General features: G+C 44.5%; 1 protein-coding gene across 2 annotated transcripts in view; it reads left to right on the top strand.

Annotated features, from left to right (window-relative positions):
• KLHL6 (kelch-like family member 6) overlaps window positions 1–15,376 on the top strand; it is a 54,401-nt gene extending 39,025 nt beyond the window's left edge. For both annotated transcript variants that reach the window (XM_014544493.1, XM_014544494.1), the window contains exons 3-8: window positions 879–1,328; window positions 2,427–2,876; window positions 7,267–7,504; window positions 11,878–12,080; window positions 13,596–13,809; window positions 15,066–15,376. In XM_014544493.1, coding sequence (XP_014399979.1) covers window positions 879–1,328; window positions 2,427–2,876; window positions 7,267–7,504; window positions 11,878–12,080; window positions 13,596–13,809; window positions 15,066–15,367 — 1,857 coding nt within the window. In that variant the 3' untranslated portion in view covers window positions 15,368–15,376. The remainder of the gene's footprint in view (window positions 1–878; window positions 1,329–2,426; window positions 2,877–7,266; window positions 7,505–11,877; window positions 12,081–13,595; window positions 13,810–15,065) is intronic.
• The last annotated feature ends 6 nt before the right edge of the window (window positions 15,377–15,382 follow it).

Raw genomic sequence — 15,382 nt, 5'->3', positions numbered from 1 at the left:
CCATTTTGAGTTTATTTTTGTGTATGGTGTAAGTTGGTGATCTAGTTTCATGTTTTTTGCATGTATCTGACCAAATTTCCCAGCACCATTCATTGAAGAGACTGTCTTGACTCCACTGTATGCTCTTGCATCCTTTGTCAAATATTAATTGAGCATAATGGCTTGGGTTGATTTCTGGGTTCTCTGTTCTGTTCCAATGGTCTATATGTCTGTTCTTGTACCAGTACCAGGCAATTTTGAGAACAGTGGCTTTGTAATATAGCTTCATATCTAGTATTGTGACCCCTCCAACTTTGTTCTTCTTTCTCAGAATTGCTGCAGCTATTTGGGGTCTTTTTTTTTTTTATTCCATGTAAATTTCTGGAGAGTTTGTTCTAGGTCTGTGAAATATGTTGTTGGTATTTTAATAGGGGTTGTATGGCTTTGGGTAGTATGAACATTTTAAAGATGTTGATTTTAATGATGTTGAATTCATGAACAGTGTATATTCTTCCACTTGATTTTAGAGAAAGAGGCAGGGAGAGGGAGATAAAGAGAAGGAAACAATCAGTTGCCTCTTGCACGCACCCGGACCAGGACCCAAACTGCAACCTGGGCATGTGCCCTAACCTGGAACCAACCAGTCACCTTTAGGTGCACAGGGCGATCCTCAACCAACTGAGCCACACCGGCCAGGGCTGAACTCTATTTCCTGTCGTTGCTGATTAAAACTAGAGGCTCGATCAGATTCCATGAACAGATTTTAAAACTTAGAGCACTACAAAAATGTTCTACGCCATTTAATATTCTTCTACAACATGTTTTCTTAATGACTATAGAGCTGTCAAACACAGGAATGTATTCTTACCTATTTAGCGAGTCCCTTACTGTTCTCTTAGTTCCTGCGGATGGTGGATGCCTGCGCCAGCTTCCTCACCGAAGCCTTGAACCCAGAGAACTGCGTTGGGATCCTGAGGCTGGCGGACACGCACTCCCTGGACAGTCTAAAGAAGCAGGTTCAAAGTTACATCATCCAAAACTTCGTGCAGATTCTGAACGCCGAGGAGTTCCTTGAGCTCCCCGTGGACACTCTGTACCACATCTTGAAGAGCGATGACCTTTATGTGACGGAGGAGGCTCAGGTGTTTGAGACGGTGATGAGCTGGGTCCGGCACAAGCAGTCGGAGCGGCTCTGCTTGCTCCCCTACATCCTGGAGTACGTGCGCCTGCCGCTTCTGGACCCGTGGTACTTTGTGGAGACGGTGGAGGCAGATCCTCTCATCAGGCAGTGCCCGGAGGTCTTCCCGCTGCTCCAGGAAGCCAGGATGTACCACCTTTCTGGCAATGAGGTGAGATGAGAGGTGCTGCTGTGAACTAGCAAAGTAAAGGAGTTAGTGGGCCTCATAGAGATCAGGCGAGGCTGGCTGGCAGCTCCTTGTTCTAAGGCTTACAGCAAGGAGAAGATGCTACACTGATGATAGTTTGAGTCAGGCAGTTCCAGAAGCCCTGGGTCTCTGATCTGTAAAATGGGGATGATAATGCCTCATGGGCAGCTTCTGAGAGGATAAGGTGAGATACAGAAATCACCCAGCACCAAGCCTGGCACAGCCCTTCTCTTCCCAGCTGTGAAAGGCGGGAGGGTAGTGGGAGTGACACGCACATGGACAGAATGTGCCCTGTCCAGTCGCCATTCCACCGGGTGCTGCTTTCTGCCTGCCCACTCTGGGGAACCTGATGTTCCCTTAGTTCAGACTCTCAGTTCCATTGGTCTATATGTCTGTTCTTGTGCCAATACCACACAGTTTTGAGAACAGTGGCTTTGTAATATAGCTTCATATCTAGTATTGTGACCCCTCCAACTTTGTTCTTCTTTCTCAGAATTGCTGCAGCTATTTCAGGTCTTTTTTTTTTATTCCATGTAAATTTCTGGAGAGTTTGTTCTAGGTCTGTGAAATATGTTGTTGGTATTTTAATAGGGATTGTATCGCTTTGGGTAGTATGAACATTTTAAAGATGTTGATTTTAATGATGTTGAATTCATGAACACTGTATATTCTTCCACTTGATTTTAGAGAAAGAGGAAGGGAGAGGGAGGTAGAGAGAAGGAAACATTAATCAGTTGCCTCTTGCACTCACCCGGACCAGGACCCAAACTGCAACCCGGGCATGTGCCCTAACCTGGAACCAACCAGTCACCTTTAGGTGCACAGGGCGATCCTCAACCAACTGAGCCACACCGGCCAGGGCTGAACTCTATTTCCTGTCGTTGCTGATTAAAACTAGAGGCTCGATCAGATTCCATGAACAGATTTTAAAACTTAGAGCACTACAAAAATGTTCTACGCCATTTAATATTCTTCTACAACATGTTTTCTTAATGACTATAGAGCTGTCAAACACAGGAATGTATTCTTACCTATTTAGCGAGTCCCTTATTGTTCTCTTAGTTCCTGCGGATGGTGGATGCCTGCGCCAGCTTCCTCACCGAAGCCTTGAACCCAGAGAACTGCGTTGGGATCCTGAGGCTGGCGGACACGCACTCCCTGGACAGTCTAAAGAAGCAGGTTCAAAGTTACATCATCCAAAACTTCGTGCAGATTCTGAACGCCGAGGAGTTCCTTGAGCTCCCCGTGGACACTCTGTACCACATCTTGAAGAGCGATGACCTTTATGTGACGGAGGAGGCTCAGGTGTTTGAGACGGTGATGAGCTGGGTCCGGCACAAGCAGTCGGAGCGGCTCTGCTTGCTCCCCTACATCCTGGAGTACGTGCGCCTGCCGCTTCTGGACCCGTGGTACTTTGTGGAGACGGTGGAGGCAGATCCTCTCATCAGGCAGTGCCCGGAGGTCTTCCCGCTGCTCCAGGAAGCCAGGATGTACCACCTTTCTGGCAATGAGGTGAGATGAGAGGTGCTGCTGTGAACTAGCAAAGTAAAGGAGTTAGCGGGCCTCATAGAGATCAGGCGAGGCTGGCTGGCAGCTCCTTGTTCTAAGGCTTAGAGCAAGGAGAAGATGCTACACTGATGATAGTTTGAGTCAGGCAGTTCCAGAAGCCCTGGGTCTCTGATCTGTAAAATGGGGATGATAATGCCTCATGGGCAGCTTCTGAGAGGATAAGGTGAGATACAGAAATCACCCAGCACCAAGCCTGGCACAGCCCTTCTCTTCCCAGCTGTGGAAGGCGGGAGGGTAGTGGGGGTGACACACACATGGACAGAATGTGCCCTGTCCAGTCGCCATTCCACCGGGTGCTGCTTTCTGCCTGCCCACTCTGGGGAACCTGATGTTCCCTTAGTTCAGACTCTCATTATTTCCTTCCCGAATTTCTGAAAGTTCCTCAAAACTCACCTTCCTGCTCCAGTTTGGCCTCTCTCCAGTTCATTCATCAGCCGGATGATCTGAAACTTGAGCCTAATCATTTCTCTCTTAGGCTTACCCTCTTCACTGGTTCCTCGCCCCTTTCGGGATAAAGCCCACACTTCCTGCCCGAGCTCTCAGAGCCTGGCCCTGTACCCTTCACCTCCTGCCTGTTTCTCTAGTGCCATCTCCAGCCCCTTTCTTCTGCTACAGCCCAGAGACAAAGCTTCTAATTCCTCAAAGCGGACCTGCTTTTTCTGCCTCCAGCTAATGCAGGTGCTGTTCAGATGCCTTTTCCCTCTTCTTCATCTAGTCAACTTCGGCTCCTGCTTCAAAATTCGGTTCAAGCATCATCTTCTCCAGAGGTTTCGCTCATTCTCAGCCCCTGATGCATTGCAGTATTTTAACACTGACTGTTACATGTTAACCACTGAGTTCCTCATCTGTAAATATCTCTAGATTGGGAGCTTGTTATGGCAGAAAGGATGTTGTATTGGAATTTTCATCTCCAGACTTTAGGAGACTCCCTGGTATAGAGTAAGTGATTGATAAAGGTTTGTTGAATGAATAAACGGAGACCAGGTTGGTGAATGTGCATATCATTTGAATTTACCTGGTTCTCCTTAACAATTGAAGACATATTTTATTCATTACTGTATAAAGATAAGACTAGGTTTAGTGGAGGTGGATAAGCAGTCAGGATGTAATGAAATAGGGACTGTTAAGTTTATATACATGAAATCCACACATATATCCCACTATACAATACGTCTGGGTTTGGCTACCACGCCTTCTTCATTAGGCTATTGGTAGATTTCTGAGTAAAGAGTGGCTTAGGAATGATCTGCGTGAAGCCCCCAGGAGCCTCCTCCTTTCCCCAGGTGTCTTTTCTAGTTCTGTGTTGTCCTCAGGTTCATTGTCACTCATTCACTCTGCAAATATATCTTTCAATGTTTGGTAGTTTTACCAGTGATGATATTAGAACCAGGAGGTGTGTGTGTGTGTGTGTGTGTGTGTGTGTGTGTGTGTGTGTGGTTTTTAATTATAAATTGTATTTCTTTAATAGGTATAGGACTATTCAGGTTATCTATTTCTTCTAGAATGAGCTTTAATAGTTTGTATTTTTCAAAGGACTTTTCCATTTCATAGAAGTTACTGAATATGTTGGTTTAATGTTGTTCACAATATTCCCTTATTATCTGTAGAATCTGTAGTGATGTCACTCACATCTTCCATTCCAGATAGTGGTGATTTGTGTCTCCTCTTTTTATCTGATCAGTTTGGCTCAAGGTTTGTCAGTTGTATTGATTTTCTCAAAGAACAAGCTTCTGGTTTAATTTAATTTTCCTCTATTGCTTTTATGTTTTCTATTTAACTTATTTCTAATCTAATCTTGATTATTTTATGTCTTCTGCTTCCTTTGGGTTTAATTTTCTCCTTTTTTTTAGTTTCTTAAGGTAGAATTGGAGGTCATTGATTTGAGACCTTTCCCCCCTAATATTGTCATTAGTACTATAAATTTCCCCCTAAGTACTACTTTAACATCATTCCATATATTTTAATATGCTATGCCTTCATTTTTTACAAATAAATCCTGAACAGTAACAATATGCCAGAAATGACACCAGGCACTATAATAAAAATCTCTGCCTTGCTAAATGTCTGTCTGTCAGAGAATAGAGGACAGTAAGCAAATAAAGGTGGTGAGTAGACTGATGGAGGGAGTGTAGGCAATCACATGGGTCATATCCCGTGCTGGTATGTGGGTCGCTGGCAGGTGGCTCAGCACTGGGAATCAAAACCCTCATACACTTGGACAAGTGTCCGTTTCTGAAGCTGTATTCAGTGAAGCATTTGAAGTTCAGAGTCTTGATCAACTGGACTTCCAAAATTCTGGTTATTTCTGTTCCTGCTTCCCATTTGTTTAGTCTCTGAAATGCAGGCGATGAAGGTATTCCTTTGATATAAAATATCTCTACTATGTCTTCTGCAAAATTGCTGCTATAAAACATCTGCTCTGCCTTTTGTATTTGAAATGGTGTGGGGGGTGGGAGCATAAACTTTGGATTTAGGAGGAGAGGAAATTCTGGAAAAGTCTCCAGTGGCAGAAATTTGGGCTTGCAGTCAGGAGAATCTTGGCTTTAGCTTTGCACAATTTACCTACAGGGTGACCTTGGGCTACTTAGCTGCTCTAAAGCTCAGATCCAACCTGTAACATGGAGATAATAATGCCTACCAGCTGCTAGAACTGTTTTGAGATATAATCAGATAATGAATGAGATGTGCTTAGCACAGTGTCTGGCACATGGTAAGTGCCCCACAAATGAAGACTGTTCTTATTCTCACTCAGTTTGTTTATGGTGCTCTATCTCCCACAATCAGGCATTTTCTTTGTCTTAGGCTAAAATCTCTCTTTTCACCATCCTAGGTTTTTGCTGCCTTTATTACCCCCAATCCAGCTCAAAGCACTTTCTCATTTCCATTGCAGGCTGGGTAACTAAACCAACCCACCACTGTGATCCCTGGCTTGAGGTCTCATAGCCAGTTGATTCCCTGAAACTCCCTGTCTGCTCACTACTTGAATGATCTTGCGTTTGTTCCTGGTGACAGTAGTGTAAGCGTGAAGGCTACTCCTGGAACTCACTTCACCTTCCTTTCCCAAACTTTAACCCTTCTTGTCCTATCTTTATGTCTCCTTCTTAATCTTGCCCCTCCTCCAAGTTCATGAAGGTGATGACAGTGGGACATTTTAAAACCCTAAAAGCAAATGTCCATCTGTGTTTAGCTTAGAAATGGTAGCTGGTACCTTCATTGGGAGAGGTCTTTTGGGACAGAAAAGTTGCCCCTCTGTTTCACTTCCTCCTAAACTTCCTGGGACCACCTTGATCTATACCAAGGTCTGATGGCATAGAAGTGATGACAGGCATTTAGAGATTGTGTTGCTTCTCCATGGTCACAAGGCCATAGGTGGTGGGGACCACCTTGATCTATACCAAGGTCTGATGGCATAGACGTGATGACAGGCATTTACAGAGATTGTGTTGCTTCCCCATGGTCACTAGGCCATAGGCGGTGCAACCAAACTCTGGTGTATTTGACTGCAGACGCCTGCTCTTTCCGCTGGGTTCAAATATCCATGGTGTGGCTCTCTTTCAAATCTCCATGGTGTGGTTCAAGGCTCTGAAGGGTCATATGCTTGAGGTTAAGACTGAGTCCCCCAACCTGCCTGGCCATCCTCTGCTCCCCCTGACAGGACCTCTCTTTCAGAAGAAGTGTGGTAGTGAACAAAAGTCTGGGATGTAGCCGAAACCGGTTTGGCTCAGTGGAGAGAGCATCGGCCTGCGGACTGAGGGGTCCCAGGTTCGATTCCGGTCAAGGGCATGTACCTGGGTTGCAGGCACATCCCCAGTGGGAGATGTGCAGGAGGCGGCTGATCGATGTTTCTGACTCTCTATCTCTCTCCCTTCCTCTCTGTAAAAAAATCAATAAAATATATTTAAAAAAAAAGTCTGGGATGTCATCAAGATATTGGAACAAGGCAGGAGTGGAAGGTGGCCAGAAATGGAATTCTAGGATTCAAGGCTTCATATCAGGCAGGAAGGGAGAAGCAAGAAGTGCATTTGATGGTAAACAGACCTGGAGTTCTTAAAATGGCAGCAAAAGCAATAACAGATAACCTTTACTGAGTACCTATTATATACCAGGCTCTGGGCCAAACACACTATGTACATGATCTCAATGAATCCTCACAGCAAACCTGTGAGGTAGTTACCACTATAATCTCTAATATACAGATGATGAAACTGAGGCTCAGGGAGGTGCTGCCACCTGGTCACACAATGGCGGAGTTGGGAACTGGGCCCTGCTCTGCTGGCTCCATAACCCGAGCTCTGACACCCTGTGTCATCCTGTACTCTCATTGGTTTTCCAGATAATATCAGAGCGCACCAAGCCCAGGATGCATGAGTTCCAGTCTGAGGTGTTTATGATCATCGGTGGCTGCACGAAGGATGAACGGTTTGTGGCGGAGGTAACCTGCCTGGACCCCCTGAGGCGCAGCCGCCTGGAGGTGGCCAAGCTCCCGATGACGGAGCATGAGCTGGAGAGTGAGAATAAGAAGTGGGTGGAGTTTGCATGCGTGACATTAAAAAATGAGGTCTACATCTCAGGTAAGCAGGAGCCACGTGATGCCAAAGCAAGTCCTCATCGGCACTACATATTTTCCTGAGTGAGGGCAGGCAGCCATCCTAGAAGAATTATTGTAAATGGCAACGATCTAGCTCTGACTGGGTCGGGATATGGAAACCAGAAGCTCAGGTGGTCTTACCTTGGAAAGCACATTTTTACTTGATGAACACTAGCCTGGGAGCAATATTGTGCTGGGATCTGGGGAGCAGGAAGAGAAACAGGAAAGTGATACTAGAATTTATTCGGTGTCTGCTATAGGCTTGGCACTGGGAATACAGTAATGAATAAAAATGTCTGTTCTTCTCTAAGACTTGATCCTTCAAGTTTATTAGGTCCTACTTTTAGACACTCCCAAAGCATCCAGTATTTTTTTTCATTTCTTACTTCTAAGTAGTTTGATCAATTATTTACAATGATTTATGCCTATCAACCATTAGTCCTTAAATTATCTGACAGTCAGCACTATTCCCAACACCTAGCACTGTGCCTGGCCACCATAGCAAATGCTCAATCAATATTTATTGAAAGACATGTTTTCTACCATCTTTGCAGCATAGTAGATGAATTTATAATTTGGTAGCATTTAAACATATGCCTCTCACCTCAACTCTGTAAGATAGGTGACTTAAATCTCCAGGTTACAGACGGAGAAAACGGAAGCTCAGAAAGGTTATGGAATGCACCGAAGGCCACACACTGGTAGCTGTCAGGCAGGATTCCAGCCCAGGTTCTCTGAGCCCCATGCTTTCCCCATGACATCAAACGCGACCCAGCTCTTCTTGGGGCCCCAAGGGAGGAGACACGTATCCCTTCTCTTCTCTAGAAGGTGTTCTCTAACCTGTACTTACTTGGGGAAAAGCTGCTTCCCAGAGCTGGCTTCCTCCAAAATCAAGGTCAGGTCAGTTCTTCTATGGATATATTAATATCATAGATGAGGCTATAGCTTTCTTTTATCTTGTAGAAATAGGTTTTAATTGTTGTAGGAGATTCAAATAATATAGAGTATGAAGTAAAATATGTCAGTTTCTCTGTGTCATTACAATCCTATATTTTAAATTAAAAATAGTTTTGTATTGCTTTAGAGTAAATAATGCCAGCTTCAGTAACTCATTCTAAATCTCAGTGAATTACCCTAACAGTATATGGGGTTGCTCTGCTCAGTCACTCAGGGACCTAGGCTCCTTCCATCTTGTGGTGCTGCTGTTTTCTATGTGTGGTCTTCATTTCGAGAGGAGAGAGAAAATGAATGAGTTGAGTGTGAACGAGTTGAGAACAGCCTTAGTCTGGATTCACAATTCTACTCACAGTCTATTGGCAAGAATGAGCCACATGCCCTCCCCGCCCCTCCCCCCACCCTCTGCAGGTGGGCTGGGAAATATAGTTTAACTGTGTGTCCAGGAGGAAAAGACGGGGTTTGTAATTATAGTCAGTCTTTGCCACATCCACTGCATGTTATTCTACAACGTGTCCTTCTCTTCTCTTAAATGTGTCGTTGTCTTTTTAAAAAAACGATACAAGCAATACATGAAAGCATGCTTGTTAAACACAATAAAATCAACAGAAATTTGCACTTCAATTCACAATACATTTTCCACCTCATTGCAGTTGGTGTAATGGATCTATCATATGTTTTAAGTGATATCATACATGTAAAGTACAGCACAATCCCAAGCACACGGTGAGAGCTCAACAGTGTTAGCCATCATTAGCGTCATTTCATTATCATTATCCTTTTACCAGCTGCAGGACAGTTTATTGAATAAATGAACCATGACTGTTTTTCAGCTTTTATTTTTCTACTAAAAAAATACTGCACATATGTTTATGAACTTGTGCTGCTATTTGGAGAGATTCCTAGAAGTGGTCATAAGATGTGAGAAGTTAGAATTCTTGTAGATATTGCTAAATTGTCCTCCAGAAAGTTTGTACTAGTTTATAGTTCAACCAACGATGAATAACAGTGCCATTTTCAACATCCATTTTATGTTATTTTTTATTATCAGTCAATTACACTTTTAATAGTCTAGAATGCTTAAATTTACCATTTACACTTGGGTCATTAATGAGGTCGAGTATATTTCTGTATATTTAATAGCTAACTGTAAATTAGCTATTTGTTTTTCTATTGGTGGTTTGTCTTTTTTTTTTTAATTAAGTTTTTGGAGTTCTTATCATATACCTTTTGCTATTTGTATTGCAAGTACTTTCTCCAAGGCCGTGTTGTCTTCTAACATTGATTTAGATTTTATATAGTAACTTTCTTATATGATTCTGGGTTTCAAATCTTGCTTAGAAAGTCCCTCCCTCCTGAAGATCCTTAATATCTTCTATATTTTCTTCAGTTACTTTTAAAGCATTTACATTTGAGGTTTATTTTAAGGGTAATGTGGAATAGGGATCTAGCTTAATTTTTCTCTAAGTAAATGGCCAAGTGTTCTAAGGCCATTTATTGAATGATCTCTACATCCTTTAGTCTGTTCTGTACTCTGGCTGTTATTCATCAGTGTGTGTGGTCTGATGCAGCACCACGTTGTTTGTATAATAGCTGTGTAGTATAGTTTGATATTTGCTGCGGAAAGCCCCTCTTCATTTTTCTTTTTCACAAGTTCCTTAGAAATCTTTCCAAATTTACTCGTCCAAGTGAAATTTAGAATGATCTTTTCAAGTTCCCTGAAAATTCCTGAAGGCGCTGGATAAGTGGGTTTATCTGGAGAAGGCTGATGTCTTCTTATCTATGCACACGATATGCCTGCCCAGTTAATCAGGTCTTCTTTTATGAAGTAAAATTCATAGAGTTCTTTTTCTTTTTAAATAAAATTTGCATGCATTTCTTTGAAAGTTTATAGTTAATTAGTAAGTTTTGACACTACCGACATGGGACCAATATCACAGAGTTTTAAGTAAATAGAGATCTCTAAAAGGCACACAACCAAAAGAAAAACGATTAAATTAAATGAACTAAAAATTCACAGAAGAGGAAAAAGCTCAGTCTTCCTAATAGCCAGGGAAAACCAAACTAGAATTATTTTTCTCTATTAGGCTATAAAACAACAACAAAGAAAACACCCCAAAACAACCCCAAAAACCCCCTCCTTACATCCACTGTGGGTGGGGCATGGGGAAAGGACAACCAGCAGCTTTAGAGGGCTCTTTGGCAGCACCTATAAAGATTCAAGGTATGTACACCCTTGGCCTAGGAAACCCATTGTTGGGCTCCATCCTAGAGAAACGCTTACCCAGGACATGGTGCATCATCAGTGACAGTCATTGCTGTACTAGGGCAGTAGGGCAGGTTAATAAGTCTGAAAAGTATGTATTTTTCGTCAAGTAGTTGAGTTGGCACTCTGTGCTGAGGGGGAATTGGAGATACAAATTTGTTAAAACCTTTGATTAAAGTCACCAAAAAAGACAGTTCTCCTCTGTTTTGTTCTCTCTTCCTAATGAAATTATGTATTTTCTGTTTAATAAGAGAGTTGTTTGGAAAAAATTATTTACCAGCTCACTCTCACATTTTCTATTGGGAGCATCTCATTCTTTTGTAGTAAATATTGTTTAAAAACAGGACAACCCCACTTATATTTTTTTGTACAGTTATAAACCCAGATAATTTTTAAAAATATGTTTTTATTGATTTGTTTAGAGAGAGAGGGAAGGAGAGGGATAGAGAGATAGAAACAGCAATGGATGAGAGAGAAACATTGCAGGTGGGCTGGGAAATGCAGTTTAACTGTGTGTCCAGGAGGCTGCCTCCTGCATGCACCTTACTAGGGATAGAGATTGCAACCCAGGCGTGTGCCCTGACCAGGAATCGAACCAGCGACTTCTTGGTTCATCGGTCAACAGTCAACCACTGAGCCAACCAGCTAGGCAACCCTGGGGATTTTTAAATATTTATTGGTTTGCATTTTTAAAAATAAATAAGCAAACAGAATGTAAGCTGCTTTTTAATTAGCCTGCTGGTCAAGGAAGGCCCTGCAACAGTCCAACCTCACCTGTCCTGCCTTACAGCTTGTTTCTTAGCTTCACAAACACGGAATCCAGGCTCCTGCTATGGGTGGAGGCGGACGTGGTCCTGCCTCCCTGAAGCTCACCTCTTCCCTGAGCTCTCACGGCACAGAGGTGCCACATGACATGTCTGGAGAATTATTCACTCCAGCCTCACACTGTCTCTTTTTGTTCCTCTGTGTTGGTTCTGTCTCCCCAAATAGGTCACACACACCTTCAGGATTTCTTTTCTCTTTTCTTAGGAGGGCTGGCCTGGGGATTCAGCACTTCTGGATCTGTGGGAAATTATGGGAGAAGCTATATTTCTGATACATCTGGTGGTTTCTTAAATGCTTTGCATCTCTTCTAGGTGGCAAAGAAACACAGCATGATGTTTGGAAATATAATTCTTCGATCAACAAATGGATCCAAATAGAGTATTTGAACATAGGTCGCTGGAGGCATAAGATGGTGGTGTTGGGTGGCAAGGTCTATGTGATCGGAGGTTTTGATGGCTTGCAGAGGATCAACAACGTGGAGACCTACGACCCCTTCCACAACTGCTGGTCAGAGGTATCGGAGATTATTTCTATGGGTAACTCTGTTTGTATTATTACTTCAAAGCTTAAAGAAGGGCTTCTGTCAATGTTGGTATATGGCTTTCTGATCTCTCACCTCCCACTGAGAACATTTTTGGTGGCTGTGAGCTTCCCTCCTCATAGGAATCATTGCTTTAGCATTGCTGAGCAGGTCACCACTCTGTGTACACCTGCCCTATCCTGGCCAGAACCCCAGATGTGTGGGGGAGGCTGGATCCTACTCTGGGTGCCTGTTTTGGCCCATAGTCTCCGTGTCCTCAGATGCCATCTACCCTTGTCTTCTCCACACGGGACACCCAAGGATCCCTTTAACACACTGTTTGTTGAATGCAGAGTCATTTGGTAGTGCTTAGAAATCAGCCCTTGTTTATTTGCTTATTAGTGAATCATCTTTTATATACTTGCATGCAAGAGTTTAACAAGTTTCACAATGCAAACTCAGGTATATATCACACTCAGGCAAAGGTAAGACATTGCTAATCAATGGGTGCAAAGATGGATACGCTCTGGAGATCTGCTGTACAACACTGTGCTATAGATAACAATACTTATTGTACACTCAAAAATGTGTTAAGAGGGTAGACCTCGTGTTAAGTGTTCTTACCACAATAATTTTTTTAAAAAAGTCAAGTGATCTCACTTCCTGGTATTTCCAGGTTATTCCCACTTTCGTATTTTCTTTCTCCTTGTCATGTCATATGCCAGAGCATGTTTCAGTTGTGGAGAGTGTAAAGCATGGCATTGTGGGCACAGCACAGGTAGCCAGGTCCTCCTGGCATCCAGACTTGTCAACCTGGAGAGTGCCAAATAGGGAGCCCTTAATGTTTAATGGTGGGAGGGGGGTACTAAGATCTTCTCAGTTCGGTAAGCCCCATTACTTGGCACTTGTGGGTTGCTCCCTGGCCCAAGAGAATCATGTCAATGGGCAAGAAGCTCTTGGAGGACCCCTTTAGTGCCCTGGGGTTCACAGGGTGGAAGCACCAGTCTGGCTTAATCCCCAAATCTGCATGTTGCCCCAGAGTGGGAGAGTCTGCTTACCTGGGGCCACCTGGAACCCTTTTACCATTTTTTCTTCCTGGATATTATAAACACCAAGGACAATGCCTGCCACATAGTGAATAATTTTAAGTGAATAAACACATGAGTGAATATGAATATGCACATTTGAAAAAGCATTTCTCTCCAATACTGGCTGGTTTCATCTTCGGAAACACTTATTCCTGTCACTACCCCTCCTCACCTGAGAACCGAACTCTGGGAGAAACAGGCTGGAAACACCCAACGCCTGCTAGAGTCCATAGGGAGGGTGGGATATATGTGCTTTGATCCTCTCTGTGTTTCAAGGGGGAGTCAAGGCTACAGGCCTTGTGACTTCAGGCAAAGGATGCCCAGGCTTGTGTGCCCTGGCTCCTGGCCTGTGTCCTGTGAGCCACTGCAGCAAGCTGGACAATGTGATTGACAGCTTTTCCTGGGCCCTGCGTCTCTACAGGCGGCACCCCTCCTCGTCCATGTCAGTTCCTTCGCAGCCACCAGCCATAAGAAGAAGCTCTATGTGATTGGGGGAGGGCCCAATGGAAAACTGGCCACGGACAAGACTCAGTGTTACGACCCTTCAACCAACAAGTGGAGTTTAAAGTCGCCCATGCCAGTGGAGGCTAAATGCATCAATGCAGTGAGTTTCCGGGACCGCATCTATGTCGTTGGTAAGTGAGCAAATGGCTTCTTATGTACCCAAGGTGCCCCACCCAGGAAGCCATGCAGGTAGATCAGACGAAGCCCTCCTGGGAACTCACAAAGTCCTGATTGAAAAGGAGGAGAAGATGGGATTGGACCAGGCTTTGGTGGGATTTCCCTTGCAGTTCTCGAGGCAGAAAACGGCCCACATTTAGGAGACATACAAAGCAAATCATCCCTGGGACTCAGGGAGGAGTTAGAAGTGGCTGCAGGAACATGTGCAGATACTGAAACATGCACAGTATGATAAGTGCCCAATAAATAGTAGCTCTCCTTATTTCTTCTTTCGTGTTCATGGGAATTTTACTCTCCCTACTTGCTTTGGGGGCTCCGAAACGTTGCAGTTTGCCCGAATGAAAGCCTGGCCAGCCAGACCACAGTTGGCTTGTAATGTTAAGGATGATGGATCTCAGTCTTGACTACTCATTAGAATCACCTTGGAGCTTATTACAAAAGTATGGGCAGCTGGGCCTCACTTCGGACCAATGAAATCAGAATGGGAAAGAGGATGTTGGCCAACAGTTGCAAGTGTTTTTAATGTACAGGTGACTTTAATGTGCAGCAAGGATTGAGAACTACCAATAAAGGAGATGCCAAAAATAGATAACTTAAGCAAATAAGAGACAATCAGACAAGTAAAATATGGAAAGAGATGAAGGAAAAACCCCTCTCTTCCTTGGTTGAGGTTTCATGTGTGTTTATGGTCAGGCTCATGACTCTGCTTAAAGGTCTAATCTGGAGACGAGGACCTTGAATGGTGTCCCAGGCCATGCTCGGTTTAAAGAGGGGCTACCACCTGTGGTTACTGTCACGGATTGACGGCTTCTAGGCACCAGGCCTTCTGCCAGTTACTTCGTGCTCCTGGTCCTTCTGACGTCTTATCATCACGTGCTTGTGGTTACAGATCAAAAAGGGGCAGAGCTGGGATTATGAGCAGAGTCTGCCTGATGCACCCCGTGGTATTTCTTCCAGGGAGCAGTCTTGGGGTGCATTTTGGCCGCGAGGTGAAGCCAGGTGCCCCTGGGAACCTGATTAGCACTGGCTGCAGCCTTTAAAGGACGGTGGGAAGTGTGTGTCTCCAGCACTTAGGAAGTCTTTAGAAAGCCATAAATCTACTTTCTCTAGGCGAGATGGTAGACTTACCGAATCAGAAGGATGGTTTGTGGTGAAAGGAGAAAACCAGAACAGAGGGTGCGAGGCCCACCGTGTTTCCCTTGGTCTGCAGGTGGGGCCATGAGAGCGCTGTACGCCTACAGCCCCCTGGAGGACACCTGGAGCCTGGTCACCCAGCTCAGCCACGAGAGGGCCAGCTGCGGGATCGCGCCCTGCAACAACCGGCTCTACATCACGGGCGGGCGCGACGAGAAGAACGAGGTCATCGCCACGGTGCTGTGCTGGGACCCGGAGGCCCAGAAACTGACGGAGGAGTGCGTGCTGCCCCGGGGGGTGTCGCACCACGGCAGCGTGACCATCAGGAAGTCCTACACCCACATACGGAGGATCGTGCCCGGCGCCGTGTCGGTCTGACTGCGGGAGGCGGAG

Source organism: Myotis brandtii, unplaced genomic scaffold, assembly GCF_000412655.1.
Source record: "Myotis brandtii unplaced genomic scaffold, ASM41265v1 scaffold368, whole genome shotgun sequence".
Taxonomy (NCBI): Eukaryota; Metazoa; Chordata; class Mammalia; order Chiroptera; family Vespertilionidae; genus Myotis; species Myotis brandtii.
Note: the sequence above shows the minus strand (reverse complement) of the source record. Positions and strands in the feature narration are given on the sequence as shown.